Here is a 14757-nt window from a genome sequence, read left to right on the forward strand (position 1 = left end):
TAAGTGTCTGAGGCCAGATTTGAACTCAGGTCTTCTTGACTCCAGGCCCAGCACTCTATCCACTGCACCACCTATCTGACTTGTGGTATCTGCACTTTTAGAGCTGCATGTAAATAGTATTTATGTAGTGTTTTGCAATGTGCTTCCATATCTCATTTGATTCTCTCAACTACTGTGTAATTCATGTGCTATTATTATCCCCATTTACAGATGAGAAAACTGAGGATGATACAGATTAAGTGACTTGCTCAGGGTCACACAGCTAAGTATGTGTCTGAGGGAGGATTTGAACTCAGATCCCAAGTCCAGAATTCTACCCTGCCACCTAGCTGCTGGGCATGCGTGTATGGTATATGACCTCTGAAGTACCTCCCTACTCTGAAACTACATAAGTCTATGATTTCTGGGGGTGAGTGCTAGGGGGAATGGAATCATCTGGGAAGAATCAGTTTGGGAAAGCCTCTTGAGGAGATGAGTTAAAGAAGAGAATTTTAAAGACAGTGGATAGAGTTGGGCATCTGGAGCTTTGGGATAGAGCTGCTAATGGTCCCTTTTATATGTATTAGTCCCTGGATAGTGATCCTTTGACTCTAATGAGGAGGCCCGTGCTGCTTAGCTCATGTTATTATCCCTCTGGGGTAGGCTCAGTCCTCGGTATAGGCAGTGATGTTTCAGGGAGAGACATAAGGGTTCCAAGGGCAGGAGGGGGAGGTTAGCATCAGTAGTTTATATTTCACAGCCCCAGTTTCGTCTGCTTCCATGCCTACTCAGAAATTAAAAGATCCCCTGGTACGTTTCAAAGAGAGAAGAGACTGAGACATCTGTGGCTGCAGCCATACCCTACACATTACTGAGGCTGGGCTTTGCTTTTGCCGGCTGGGTGTCACACACAGTAACATACTTTCTCTCCTGGCAAAGAATTAGATGTGAAAGGTGTCTTCTTGTCATAGATTCACAAGATCATTCCTTGCCCTTTTAATCCAAAGAATGTCCAGTCTTTGCCATTTTGGAGTTTCTTATCAAGGATGCTTACTAGAAAATGCACGCATTCCTTCCCCTGTGCTTTCTTCTTCTGCTTTCTCAGAATCCCTCCACAGACTTGAACATTTCCTGGGGGAGTCACTGTGTAGAAGTTAGTACCCTAGTAGTTGCCAGGATCCTGGGTTCCTGACATTCGTAAGCCAAATACCATATATAAAGATGCACTTTCTGTGGCAGAAACACCCTACTCTGTCTACCATTCCCCAGATGTATTGTCTCTCCCTTTTAGAATATAAGGTCCTTCAGGTCAGGGATAGGGATAGTATTTTTATCCCTAGCGCTCAGCACAGTGTCTGGCATGTAGGAAATACTTCCTACATGCCCTTTTTTTTCTTTCATTCATTTATTCATTCACAGAAATCTTTGGATATATGGCTTTTTGCCACCTCTCTGTAACATACCTTTTCTGAGCTAATTAGAACAGAAATACCCTGGAGAATACCAGAACCCAGCTATGCAATATCCTTCCTTTGTATTTGTACAGAGGCAACTAGGTGGTGCAATGGGTAGAATAGTGGGTCTAAAATCAGGAAGACCCGAGTTCAAATTCAGCCTCAGACATTTACTAGCTGTTTGACCCTGGGCAAACCACTTAACCCTGTTTGTCTGTTTCCTCAGTTTCCTACCTACAGGCATCTGCCGCTGATAAGGGACCAAAACATATCGGTACCCTCTCTGCAACTTATGGTCTTAGAAAGTTGCCTGGGGACACTTTAAGTGATTTGCCCAGGGATCTTAAGATGGTAGACTTAGAGCTGGAGATCTTGGAGGCCATCAGGTCCAACCCCATCCTTTTTCATGTGAGGAAACTGAGGCTGAGAAGAGGTGACTCGCCCAGGATCACAAAGCTAGCAATGTCTGTGGTGGGGGGAAGGGGGAGCAGAAAGCTTTGAACCTAGGTCTTACTGACTCTAAGGCAGGTTTTCAACACCATATAAATGATCCTGATTGATTCGTTGACTCAGACATGTTGTTCAGAGGGCAACCTACTCTTTGCCTAGTTATCTCTTGGGAGTAACCTGTGTGTCCCCACTCTACCTAATGCCTTCATAAAAGGATTGTGAAGAAAGCATTTTATAAACCTTAAAACACCACGTAAAGGGGAGCCGTCAGTACTGTTGTTTTCTTGGCAGTATGGCATTTCCCCCATATTGCCCTGGAAGAGCTGTTCAGCTCTGTCTGGACAGGCCCCTGGTTTCCGCGGGACCAAAGTGCTCCCTCTGCTGATTGAGGTTAGTTTCTCTATAGATCATTTATCCTGTCCTCAATGCTGGAGAGGCACAGGAATTCCCTTCCTCTCCCCTGAGAAGCCGACTCCTAGGTTTCTGGTCCCCCTCCAATAACAAAATATTGCTCACATTTCTGTAGTGCTTTAAGGTTAGTAAATCACTTTACATAAATTGGAACTAGTTATTCACTATCTTTGCCCTTGTCCTTGGGTTGATCAGCATGCGTTTTTCCTTCCTTTTAGCCCCATCCCAGTGAGAGACCACACATAGAAGACCAGTTCAAGAGCCTCTTTGAGAAGTGTGCTGGGAAGGTGAGTACGGGAATGAGTAAGATTCCCCAGACTGCCATGAATAATTTCAAGGATCACAGATTTTAGAGCTGGAAGGGACCTTTGAGGCCGTCTAGTTTAACCTCCTCATTTTACAGGTGAGGAAACGAGATGTTAAGTGATGTGCCCAGAGTCACGTGTCTATCAGGCGTCAGATGTGGGTTTTGAATCTCTACCTTCTTGATTCCAAGACCAGCACTCTATCCACTACACCATGCTACCTTCTCTTTAAATCTTTATTCTCTCCTTTCTTCCCTAACCCTCCCCACAGCCCTCCCAGGGGTGAACAAGGAGCGAGCTTCTGCTCACTTCAAGAAGGTACCACCTCCTGTTGTAGCCCGTCTTGAGTCTCCTGGTCCTTTTCATCACTAAGAGTTCATCATCTGAGAATCCCAGCAGTTCACAGACCAATACTCCCGTATAGTCCTTCAGGGCTTCCTCGTTCTAGGGTGCTTTATCTCCTTGATGGGGCTGCCCTCTCTCTTGAGTAAATAGCAAACAGGTTCTGCCAAAAGCCTTTCTCCTCTTGTAAATTGGCCCTGTCAGTTTGAGGCCTCTGGCTACAGAGCCTCAGCACCTGAATTCGCTCTCAATCAATACCCTTCAGAAGAAGAAGGAATAACACAGCGCAGGTGTAAAGAGAGCTAAGTCAACTTGCCCTGAGTTTAACATGCTGAAGATGCTGCCTGACTCTCTTTCCTTTTTGTTTCTGTTGCTGCACATAGAGGACAAACTGTTCATTCTACCACCTGAATTAAAACCTGTACCAAAGCACCTGAGTATGGGCACATGCTTCCTTCATGGAAGAGAGAAAGTATCTTTCCATTGATCCTCCCATCCCAGCTTGTGTTCGGTTGTTGATTGTCACAGCAACACAGAGGCCATCAAGCAAGTTAGAGACAGAGCTGGGAACAGCACTTACAAGCGATCACATAAATACAGCAAAAGCTTTACTCTTGGGTGGAGAATAAGATGCCCTGGGGGCTTTGGGAGTGGAAAGAAATGAAGGCTCCAGCTCTTCAAAAAGTTCAGCACATATTTCTAGATTTAGTGATGCAGAGAGATGAAAATACTTTGGGTTCCTTGAAAAAAGCCCAGGAATAGAATCTTTTGTATAGCTATTATGACAAAGAATACTAGCTGATGTTTATGAGTACCTTAAGGTTTACAAAGGGCTCTATGTTATAATTAGATGTTCACAACAGTCCTGTAAGGAGGTATACAGGTATCATTATTGCCAGTTTTGCAGGTGAGGGAGCTGAGGCTCAGAGAGATTGAGTGGCTTGCTTCTGTATGAAAGACTAGTGAGAGTTGGAAGCAGTTGAAACTCAGGTCTCTCCTGACTCTAACCCTAAAACCAGTCTATTACATTTCTTCAGTAATTTAAGATGCCTTTATTAATATAATTTATTTTTCTCCCAATTTCATAAGACAATTTAAAAATACTTAAAAAAAAGTTTTGAGATCTGTATTTTATCCCACCCTCCACTCCCCCCTCCCTGAGCTGGTAAACAATCCAATATAGTTTTTACGTGTGTAATCATGAAAAAAATTTTAAGATTCCTTTTAAAAAGGTTCCACTAAGTCAGGGGTCCTTAGCATCCATGGAAGGAATTCATGGACAGATTTCAGGGGGTCTATGAACTGGAATAGGAAGAATTACATCTTTCCCCACTAACCTCTAACTGAAATTTGGCATTTCCTTCAATTAGGAGCAGAGGTAATAAACCATTATTCTGAGAAGGGGTCCATAGATTTACCAGAATCCAAAGGGGTCATCTATAGCATGAGGAAAATCTACTTCCTCAACCGTGAGATGGAAACAGAAAATACTTTCAATGCATTCAACTCATAGAATTGCTGCACTTTGTAAATTATAAAGGGATATATACACATGAAATTATTAAACAAAATTTGCCTAATCACCCCAAATTTACACAAGGTATTTTGTTTCTCTAAATCTCTGCTTCCTAGTTTTAAATGGCTAGTCCTAGAAAGCCTTTGCTTCCTCTGTTTTGGGGTTCAATCAATAGGGTATAATCAACCTCTGTCAAATACAGAAAGCTTTGAATGACAATATCATGTGGAAGCACACAGGATTCACCATCATCATCAGTACCCATCTTAGTTCAGATTTTTTGAGAATATTGGAGGTGGCTGAGAATTTAATTTTTTAAAAAAACTTCAGTTGCTATAAAACAGGGCACAAAAGGATTCATCTGAATCCCATGGTGAAGTTTCCACTTCCATCTGACATTTTGAAATACTTTCAAGGCCTGATCAGTCTTTGGATTCTTCTTTCTAGGATTCGAATGTCAGTGCCAGTGACCTCCAAACTATTCTGAATGACTTCTTTTCTAAACGTAAGTTACCCTTTGGGACCTTTTTGAGGTATGATAAGAGCCTAGGAGAGATGCAGGGAGGTGCTTTAGGCATCATTATTCCACAGTTAACAGTGAAGGGGGGGAGGGGGAGAGAGACTCTACACCAGTGGAGGGTGCAGGACTAAAGATCTGGACAGCAAGGCCTTTGACTGACTGACTCAGCTCTGACCAGATCAATAGCTTTAGCAATCCATCCCCTTGGGGTTGCTACTTAATTGCTGCCATGACAGTGAGTTAGGGAAGACTGGAGAGTAAGGGGGGGGGTGTAGAGGCGGTGTTATGGAGATAGGTAGTATACCTGCTCAGTTTGAAGAAGATAATTGTCCACAGCATGACAGCAATACTATACAGTCCAACCAAAAGCCTTCCAGGCTAATTTAATCTATCCTGACAAGCATGAGTGAAGTTTTTGTTGTGTCTGGAAAAAATGGTTTACAGAACCCTGTAAGGACAAGAATACTGGGCTGTAGAAATATTCAGACATTTTTTCATCCCTATGCAAAATTATGTGCAGAGTAATACATGCTAATTTTGAGCAGGCCAAGTCAAGTACATACAGAAGATAACCTTACTGAAGGTGGCCAATTTTAAGAACTTTGAGGGATTAATTCTCAAGGTATCTGGAAGACAGAAGTACACTAAAGGCTCAGAAAAACAGCTTGGACCTTATTTGTACCCCAAAAAACATAACTGAGAGATTATCAGTAACTACCGACTCTTGCATCTACTCTCCCTTCTTGGTGAGAATAATGCAAACACAGGGAGGACATTCTTGATGAGGTCATGAGAAGGAAATGGGCAGGGTTCACAAATGATATCCTATAGCAGACTACATCTTTAGAGTCACAGTATTGACTGAACGGTGTAGAGAAAACAATCCTACTGTGCAGATTGTTTGCTATTAAAAAGTATTTGATTTTGTCAAGCAAAATGCCATTTTGAAGACTCTCTCCCAACAAAGTATCTCTCAGGGGTCTGTCAGAATCATGTAAGAGTCTATGAAAACTGTAAAAACAAAGATAAATTACTGTGAGGATGCTCTGCTTATCAATATCTTATTGGTGCAGGGAACTCCCAGTGAGGAATTTTCTTTTCTAATGCAGGTTGGCACCTTCTTTGTGACTCATGGTCTTAGAGAGTTGCCTAGAGCACTGAGAGATTAAATCACTTACCAGGGCTCCCGTAGCCAGTATGTGTCAGAGACAGAACTTCGAACCTAAATTTCCCTGACTTTGAGAGCTGCTCATAATCTACTATGCCACATTGATAATATCAACTGAGATATAAAACAGCAAGATGCTCACTCAAGGTGCCTGCCTTTGTAATGGTATCAAAGGTATCTTAGAAGCCATCATTTACAAATGAGGCAACTGAGGTTGAGAATGGTTAAATGACTTGCCAAAGGTTATACAGCTAGTAAATGTCCAAGGAAGTATTTGAATTCAGCTTTTCATGACTCCAAGTCCAAAACTCTATCCAATGCACCATAGGAAGATGTCTGATGTAGGGTTCAAATCAGAGAGGGATTTCCTATAGATAGCGAGGTTCTCTAGATGTTCCCATTCTGATATCTTCATGACCCACCTCTTAGCTGATATCCAAGAGTCTGGCTTAGCTAGACACACAAGAAGAAACAAATGGATTAAAAAAAATCTCTATTGTTGAGACTATGACATTCAACTGGATGGACAACCCATAGATCTTGTCTATTATGCTACAAATGGTCAATATATTAATCTCAAAATTAAACAAGAGAATGCGAGGGGGATGGTTTGTTTTTGTGAAATTGTTCAGTGATTTTAATGACCTTAAGATTCTTCTTGGAACAGATATTTTTGAAATGACAGTGATGCTGTAGATCCCCCATAAAGTCTTACTCTGATGCTTCCTCATGCTAGAGGGAACCATATGTTATTAAAAGCCATGTCAATAAAGTCTAAGCTATGGCAGTTTCTACTATGTAAGAAAGACTTCAGATATGGTTCTAGAACCAAGTTCAAAGAGGGTCAGCAGCAGCAGCAGCAGCCTAGTTACTTGGTGATGAATTCTAAGATCATGGCAACCCATAAAACAAAGAAACATACAAAATGGCCTTCATATTTGTGTGGCCTCTTTCCACTTCTGCAGCAACACTGCAAATAGTAGAAAAATGGGCAGAGGGTGATAAGAATCACACCATTTTTTTGCCCATATAACTTAAATTTAGCTATTGGTACTCTAAACGTGAGATCCTTGTCTGATGTCCAAAGAATGGTCAAACTACCAGAGGAACTAAATTGTATTATCTTGACAGTCTTGCTATGAGAGAAAACTAGAAGACACCAGCTGCAGCTAAATGTAAAGTTGGCTCACAGATTTTCTTTGGAGAGGAACATAAAGGAGTTGGGCAGAATTGGTTTTATAATGCATCCAAAGACAACAAGAAACATTACTTTACGGGATATTCAGTAATCACATGTCATGGTGCTCAAAATAAGTATTTGGGGAAAGACCACCATGAAAATAATTGCAGCTTATGCATCAACCTTTGTTGGAGAAGATAGAGTTAGAAAGATTCTGTGAAGAACTTGATATGAGACCCTCCAAATTAATCAGTATACACTATGATACTTGCTGACTTTCATACAAAGATAGACATAGGTAAGGATGGTGAAAAATTTGTTGGAAAATATGGATCAGAAATAAAAACTGAGAGAAACCAGAGACTTGTAAACTACACAGTAGCGTCATACTTATACATTATAAAAGTCTCATGCTTATACATTATGAATAACCTCTTAGAGGAAAGAATTGAAAGGCTCTGGAAATAGTAAATACTGAATAACATTACAAAAAATGAAAACGAATATGTTTTAGTAGACAAAAAATGAGTCATTTCTGATGTAGAAGTAATTTCTAAATTCGTGTTACATGAAGAGTCAAACCACCACCACTTTAGAGCAAAGGTTAAAATTTCTACAAAGCTGGAAGGAAAAAGGAAAAAAGAAGAAAAGATGAAGTGAAATGAATACTACTTCAACTTATTAAAAAGTTATTGATAATAAATAAGATATTGACAGGAAAAAGGATATAGATAATGATGACAATAATTTAAAATAAAAGTTTAGCTGGTATAAATTGATGACTATAATGAGGATTTTTAAAAAAGCCTAAAAATGCCTTCACCAATAACCATTTGATTTGCTTGCCAGAGTGGAGAGATATGGTAGCTAAGGGCACTACTGGTTTAGAATACAAATTCATTGGAAAAATCTTATGGTGAAGGATAGAAGAAGCTATGAGCAGTATCACTTTATAAAACAGAAAAGAAGTATGTGTGGGGAATCAATTGAAAGAAAGCTTGGTTAGGGACCCAATTAAATAATCACCCTGAAGGCATTTAAAGATAAAAATGAAAGGAGAACAGCAAAAGGTGGATGGAAATGATCTGCAAAGATTTTTGCAACGAAATTTTTTGACTATCAAGGGAAGTGGAACCATAGCATTTAGACTCTAACTTCATCATCCCTGAAGTGTTCATTGCATAGATGGAAATGACACATAAAGAGAACAAATATACTAAAAGTAACTGGATTAGACTAATTGTACCTATAGGAGCTACATGCTGGAAGTTGTACAATTGTGAGGGCATTGAGAGATCAATTCATGAGGTATCGGAAGGAAGGGAAGATACCTAAGGCGTCAAAAAAAATCTTGAATCTTTTTAAGACCAATAATGAGAGATCAACAACTACCATCCCATATGCCTACCTTCCATCTATAGAAAATATTTGTGAGACTTATAAAACATATGTATCAAGAGTATCCTTGAAGAGGGAATTAGATGACCTGTGTGCTCCATTGTTATCTGTATAATGTCAAGAAATCACAAGGAAAACCTCCAGCTTGTTGCATATGTCAAAATTTGCAAAGTTTCTTTCATGGTAGATCCCCTTTGGGGAATTTATGGGAGTCGCTAGTTAAGAATCATTAAAGCTAAAAAGGGAAGTGAGCTAGATGATTTCTGAGGTTCTTATCATCTCTAATCCTTGAAGTTTGTGTTAACTTGTTTTTAGTTCCATAAATCCAACAAAAGTGGAACTTTGGGGCATAACCAAAAGAGCTATCTGCATAATGACAGCAATGTAAATGACAAGATCTCTAAGAGGAAGTTGAACTCTTGAGTTTTGAAAAACCAACATTGGTTCCAAGGAACAGATAATGAAACATGCTTTCTTTCTCATAGTGGAGAGGCAGAGCACAACTAGAGCAGAATTCCATATATGTTGTTAGATATGGTCTTTATATTGAATGTTTTTGCTTAACGGTTTTATCTGCGTTACAAGAGAGGGTTCAATCTGGTTGGGGTGGAACTTTCCCCTTTATGTATGATTGTGATAGAATGACAACAATATACATTTTTAAAAGAATAGATCCCTTGCAATAATAAAAAGCATTTACTCAGCACAGCAGACTAATATGGGTTGCATGTAGAACATTGGGTCGTCTGCTGATTTCTGTAGTCACTCATTGGGAGTGGAGATGGTTGAGAAAGTACAGTTATCCCTTCCCCTTCATGGGGGTTATGGGCATGGCACCCCTACAAGCTGGAAAACCTGTGTAAAATGTTTTGGTCCTCCCTTCATACCAGAGAAGAAGTCTGAATTATTATAGTACTAAAAGATAAAATATGTTGATATTATATAATATGGTACATATATTTCATGTATTTCTGAAAACTTTTTCTGTATCATCTGTTGGCCTTCATGTGTTGTGTGCAGCTTCTACAAAATCCCCCAAAATTCCCATTTAATTTCTTATTCCAACCCACAATATATCAAAACCACTGTGGGGAAAGTTGCAATGTGGAAGGGATGAGTGTACAGATATCCACATTCCACTGTTCCAGGGTCTCTGGGGGGGGGCGTCTTGCGACAGTGGATCAAGTCCTTCTGTCCTTAAGACATCCATTCCTGTCCTTTTGTCTAGTTCTATCGGCTCTTCCTTTCCAAGGAAGAAAGGCTCAGGGAGAAAAGAAGTGAGACCATGGGTCTTTGATCCTAACCTCTGCTCCTAGGTGTGAGGGAAGAGAGTGGCAAGTAGGACTGAGAAGAGTGGGTGCTCTTCAGGACATCCATGACATTTAGCAGATGTCATGAAGCAGATGTGGTCCTTGAGCTGAGAGCAGATTGCCAGCAAACCAGTCACATGGGCCTATGTTTCCTGCCAGAGGACCCTAAGAACACAAGGCTGATGCATTTTGTGGCACTCTGCCAGGGACATCCTTTTCCCTTCCCTCAAGTGCCTCTGAAACTTCCTTTTTTTTTTATTCAAACATTTAGGAACAGACGTGAAATTTGATGGATTCAACATCAATACCTGCAGAGAAATGATCAGCCTTTTGGATGTATCCTTTCAGAATCACTTTCTCTTGTTTTGTAGGATAAAAGAATTTAGAGCTGGAAGGGGCCTCAGAGATCAGCTTCATAGTTTACTGGATGAAAAATACACTTAAGAGATATAAAATGACTTTTCCAAGATCACACAGATAGTAAATATTGGAGCCAGATTTCAAACTCCTATCTGGTGCCATTTCTACTAGATCATGCTTTCTCTGTTTTCCATAGCCCCTAAACTCTGTCTGGCTTTTTGGATCCTCTAAATTCTAAAGTTGTAAAGCAGGTGAAGTTTGTCTTTGGGGAGAAAGTTCTTTCCTGGCAAAGCTGCCATCAGATCCTTAATTCACATGAAGGTATAAATGATTGATAATAGATTAATGTGTTACAGCCCCTGTCAAGGGTACTTTCATTTGAAAAGGGATCAAGGTCTTCAGCTAAAGGGGCTGAAGTTGTCAAAGTAGAATTTCAGGAATCAGCCAGCAGCTGGAGAAAGATGAGGATGAAGCTGATACCACCTTTTCCTCCAGCTCCCATATCCCTAGTCTGTCAGTAATTACTCCCATCCCTGTTCCAGTATCCCCCTTGTTGGTTACTTCTGCAGAAAGCATTGCTGGACTGTCTGCAGAACCAGACCCTAAAAACTTCTGCGGGCACATACAGGGCCTGGACTAGTCTGTCTAACGCACTGTGTAGCATCAGAGCTTAGAATTGTTTACCATGGGATGGAGGTTGCAGCATCCAGTCTGTGCTTCCCTCCAGCAACCACTCAGCAGGCAGAGGTGCATACTCTCATTACCATCAGCTTTTCCACTGTAATTGGTATTCAGCAGAGCTGACTCACACTGGGGACCTCAACAGGCTAGCAAGCCTTCAAGTCTGATAGCGAAGCCAAGTCCCTGCGTCTACCTGTGTGCCAGCCTGGTTGCCTTCATGTTCTAAATGAGGGCTTAGTCAGCATGTTGTGTCTCAGGGTACAGGACTCTTTGGTATTTTGCATGAGATGAAGCACTTCATATATTCCAGAGCCTACCCTCTACACTGAGCTAGGTATCTGGGTCAGGTAAGAGGTGTGTGGCTGACAATTTTGGGTCCAAGAGGAGGGCTAACCTCTTAAGGGATAATTAAATTCTAAGGACAGTCTCTGGATTGGGGCAACTTGAGCATTAGAAAATTAGAACAAGAAGGGAACTTTGAAATCATTTTCTTAATTTTGTAACCAGGATAAAGGAGATAGGGAGTGGTGAACATGGTCTGCCCAAGGTCATAGTGCTAGTGAGTGGTGAAACTCATCCCATAATACTACATTGTAGACATCATCATTTTTTTCCATTTTTAATTCATAGCTACAGTTTAGTGTAGGTTGTGGCTAAACTACAAACTCAGGCTAATGTTAGAAGTTCTAAGTACAAATTGAAATTTGCAATACTGTTGTCGCTAAAGGATATGTATGAGAGACCTCAGAAGCTTGGTGCCCTTCTCTGGGGTAGCTAAGCCTGCTTCAGATATAGGTGCTAGGTGCCTTTATTATCTTCACTTTACAGATGAGGAAACTGAGGCAGACAGAAGTTAAGTGACTTGTGCAGAGTCACACAACTAGTAAGTCTCTAAGTCTATATCTGAACTCAGGTCTTCCTGACTCCAAGTGTTGAGGACCAAAATCAAATCAATTCTGTCATTACTACAGGAATGGCATGTTAATCTGCTCCCCTATAGCTTTGCTCTATAAAACTCTACTCATCATTCTTCTGTCTTTCCAAACCAAAACATTCCTGATATCACTTTCCCTATATTTGTTGTCTCTTCCATTAGAATGTAAATTCCTCGAAGGCAGAACCTGTCTGTTTTTATATCTGTATCACTGGGGCTTAGCACGGTGCTTGGAGTATAATCGCTTTTTCACTCCCTCACCTAGGAGTAAACTGAAGCTCAAAGAGCTGAGATTTCTTTTCTAAAGCCACACAAGTAGTAAGTAGAGGAAGTAGTGTTTGAACCCTGGCTTCTCCAATCCAAATACAGTGTGCTTTCTGTACCATGCTGTCCCCTTTTTCATGGCTTCACATAATTGGATACAAATCCTTAGTTAACAACACAGTGAAAATACGAGTGTCTTTAGCACCTAGGACAGCGCTTATAACAGGGTAGGTATTCATATTCATATACAATCAACCAGTCAACATTCATTAAGCACTCACTATGTTCCAGGCACTGTGCTAAGCACTGGGATTACAAAAAAGGGCAAGAGACAAGTTCTTGCCCTCAAGGAACTGACAATCTAATAGAGGAGACAACATGCAAACAAACATATGCAAAGCAAGATATATACAGGATAAATAGGAAATAATTAACAGAGGGAAGGCACTGGAATGAAATGGAGTTGGGAAGGCATCCTTTAGAAGGTGGGATTTTAGCTGGGATGTATGCTTGTTAATTGAATAAGAATAACTTACCACGCGTTATTAGAGAACTCTACTAAGTGTTACTAGGTGTTATTGGAAAATAATATTGGGAAGAATGCTCTTTTGAAAAACACACACTCACATACACACACACACACACACACACACATCTACACACATGAAAGGTACTGTCCTGGTTTTAGAATGAGAGGCATGAGTGCCCTCTCCCTGGAGCTTATCAACTGTGGTCATTGCCATGGTCTTGGATGTCATCAGTCTCTGTGACCAACCTTCCATGGGCCCTTATGCTTCTTAACTTAATTTTTGCATCATGAAAATCTACAGGGTGTTGACAGTATATTCCTTGCTTTGCTACAAATAGCTCCTTGATCTTTGAATCATTCCCATCAAGACAGGCCTGCCAGTATAGCTTCCTTTTAAGGGCTGTCTGGTAGACAAGCATTAAGCAACAACCACTTGCTCTTCACATTGGCATTTGCATCTGTTTCCTTACTCCACAAGAGCCCCTGTGATGTTGTCATCCCCTATCTTACAGGTGTTCTCCTTCTTTAACTGTTCCCCATTAAGCTGTTTAGGCAGTTTGCAGTATATCAAGGATTGGCTCAGCACCTATCACCAGGAGTAGTTGTAAAAACACACACTGTTTTCTTTTTCAAGCCTGGGTCTCCCTACCTTGCCCAAGTTGGAAGTGCTGTGGCCACTCATGGACCCGATCCTACTGCAATTGACGCAAGAATTTTGACCTGCTTTGTTTTCAATCTGGGCTGGTTCACCCCTCTTTAGGCAGCCTGGTGGCCCCCCTGAACTCTGGGGCCCACCATATTGGCACCAAACTTAGCGTGGACACCTGATTGACTTAGCACACTGCAGCTAAAAACTTGTAAGCTCAAAAGGTCTGCCAGCTATAGCCTCCTCAGTAGTAGGGACTACAGGCATGTGCCACTATACCCAGCCCACAAACATTCTTTAGGCATTGTCCTTGAGAGGGCTTCATTAGTATCTTTCATAATGGGCAGACAGATAACCATGTTGTTGGGAATTAGCAACTTTGTATATTTACAGAACATAGGTAGACCACTGCTGTTGAGTTTTTGAACATCATGAAAGCTGATGACCTTTCTCCACATTTTGGCATTGCTGCCAACAGATTAATTGGAGTTGTGTAATTTTAGACCAGGGCAAAGTGGATAGAGCACTGGGCCTTGGAGTCAGGAAGATTCATCTTCCTGAATTCAAATCCAGCTTCAGATTCTTACTAACTGTATGACCCTGGGCAAGTCACTTAACCCTGTTTGCCTCAGTTACTCATCTGTAAAATGAGCTGGAGAAGGAAATGGCAAACCACCCTAGCTAAGAAAACCCCAAATGGGGTCATGAAGAGTCAGACGTGACTGAACAACAACAATTTTAGACCTTACTGTACAGATCTTTTCAGTTTCCTCAGTCCCTAGGACAATTAAATTTTAAATATTGCTGTGTCTTCTTGGATCTGGGAGACAGGCTGGCATGGCAGAAAGGACTTACATTCAAATCCTAGTTCTGCTAGTTATTGCCTGTGTGACTGAGGGCAAGTCACTCTCTCTCTTTTTGGAGGCAATTGGGGTTAAGTGACTTGCCCAGGGTCACACAGCTAGTAAGTGTCTGAGGCCATATTTGAACTCAGGTCCTTCTGACTCTAGGGCCAGTGCTCTATCCACTGTGCCACCTAGGTGCCTCCAAGTTCCTCTCTCTTTGGGCCTAAGAGGGGGTTGGACTAGATGACCTTAGGGTCCCTTTAAACTCTAAAGCCTATACCCTTTGTAGAATCTTTCTTACTCTTCACTAGAATTTGTTCTCTCTTAGTTCTGACTGCACCTCAGTGAGAATATATTCACTGAAAAAGTACTTCCAGTTCTAGGCTTAGGTGTAATAGTATTGGATAGATGTCTAGCAGTGGTGTGGTGCTGATAAGTGGGGCTATGCTGGTAAGCATGGTTATC

The 14757-nt window shown here is 41.1% G+C and overlaps 1 protein-coding gene across 2 annotated transcripts in view; it reads left to right on the plus strand.

Moving 5' to 3' along the window:
• LOC114050130 (calpain-8-like) overlaps positions 1-14757 on the plus strand; it is a 118982-nt gene that overhangs the window by 85552 nt on the left and 18673 nt on the right. For both annotated transcript variants that reach the window (XM_027871706.1, XM_027871705.1), the window contains exons 14-16: positions 2513-2581; positions 4905-4962; positions 10305-10369. In XM_027871706.1, coding sequence (XP_027727507.1) covers positions 2513-2581; positions 4905-4962; positions 10305-10369 — 192 coding nt within the window. The remainder of the gene's footprint in view (positions 1-2512; positions 2582-4904; positions 4963-10304; positions 10370-14757) is intronic.

The sequence above is a fragment of the Vombatus ursinus genome, unplaced genomic scaffold, assembly GCF_900497805.2.
Source record: "Vombatus ursinus unplaced genomic scaffold, bare-nosed wombat genome assembly UNPS02014798.1, whole genome shotgun sequence".
Taxonomy (NCBI): domain Eukaryota; kingdom Metazoa; phylum Chordata; class Mammalia; order Diprotodontia; family Vombatidae; genus Vombatus; species Vombatus ursinus.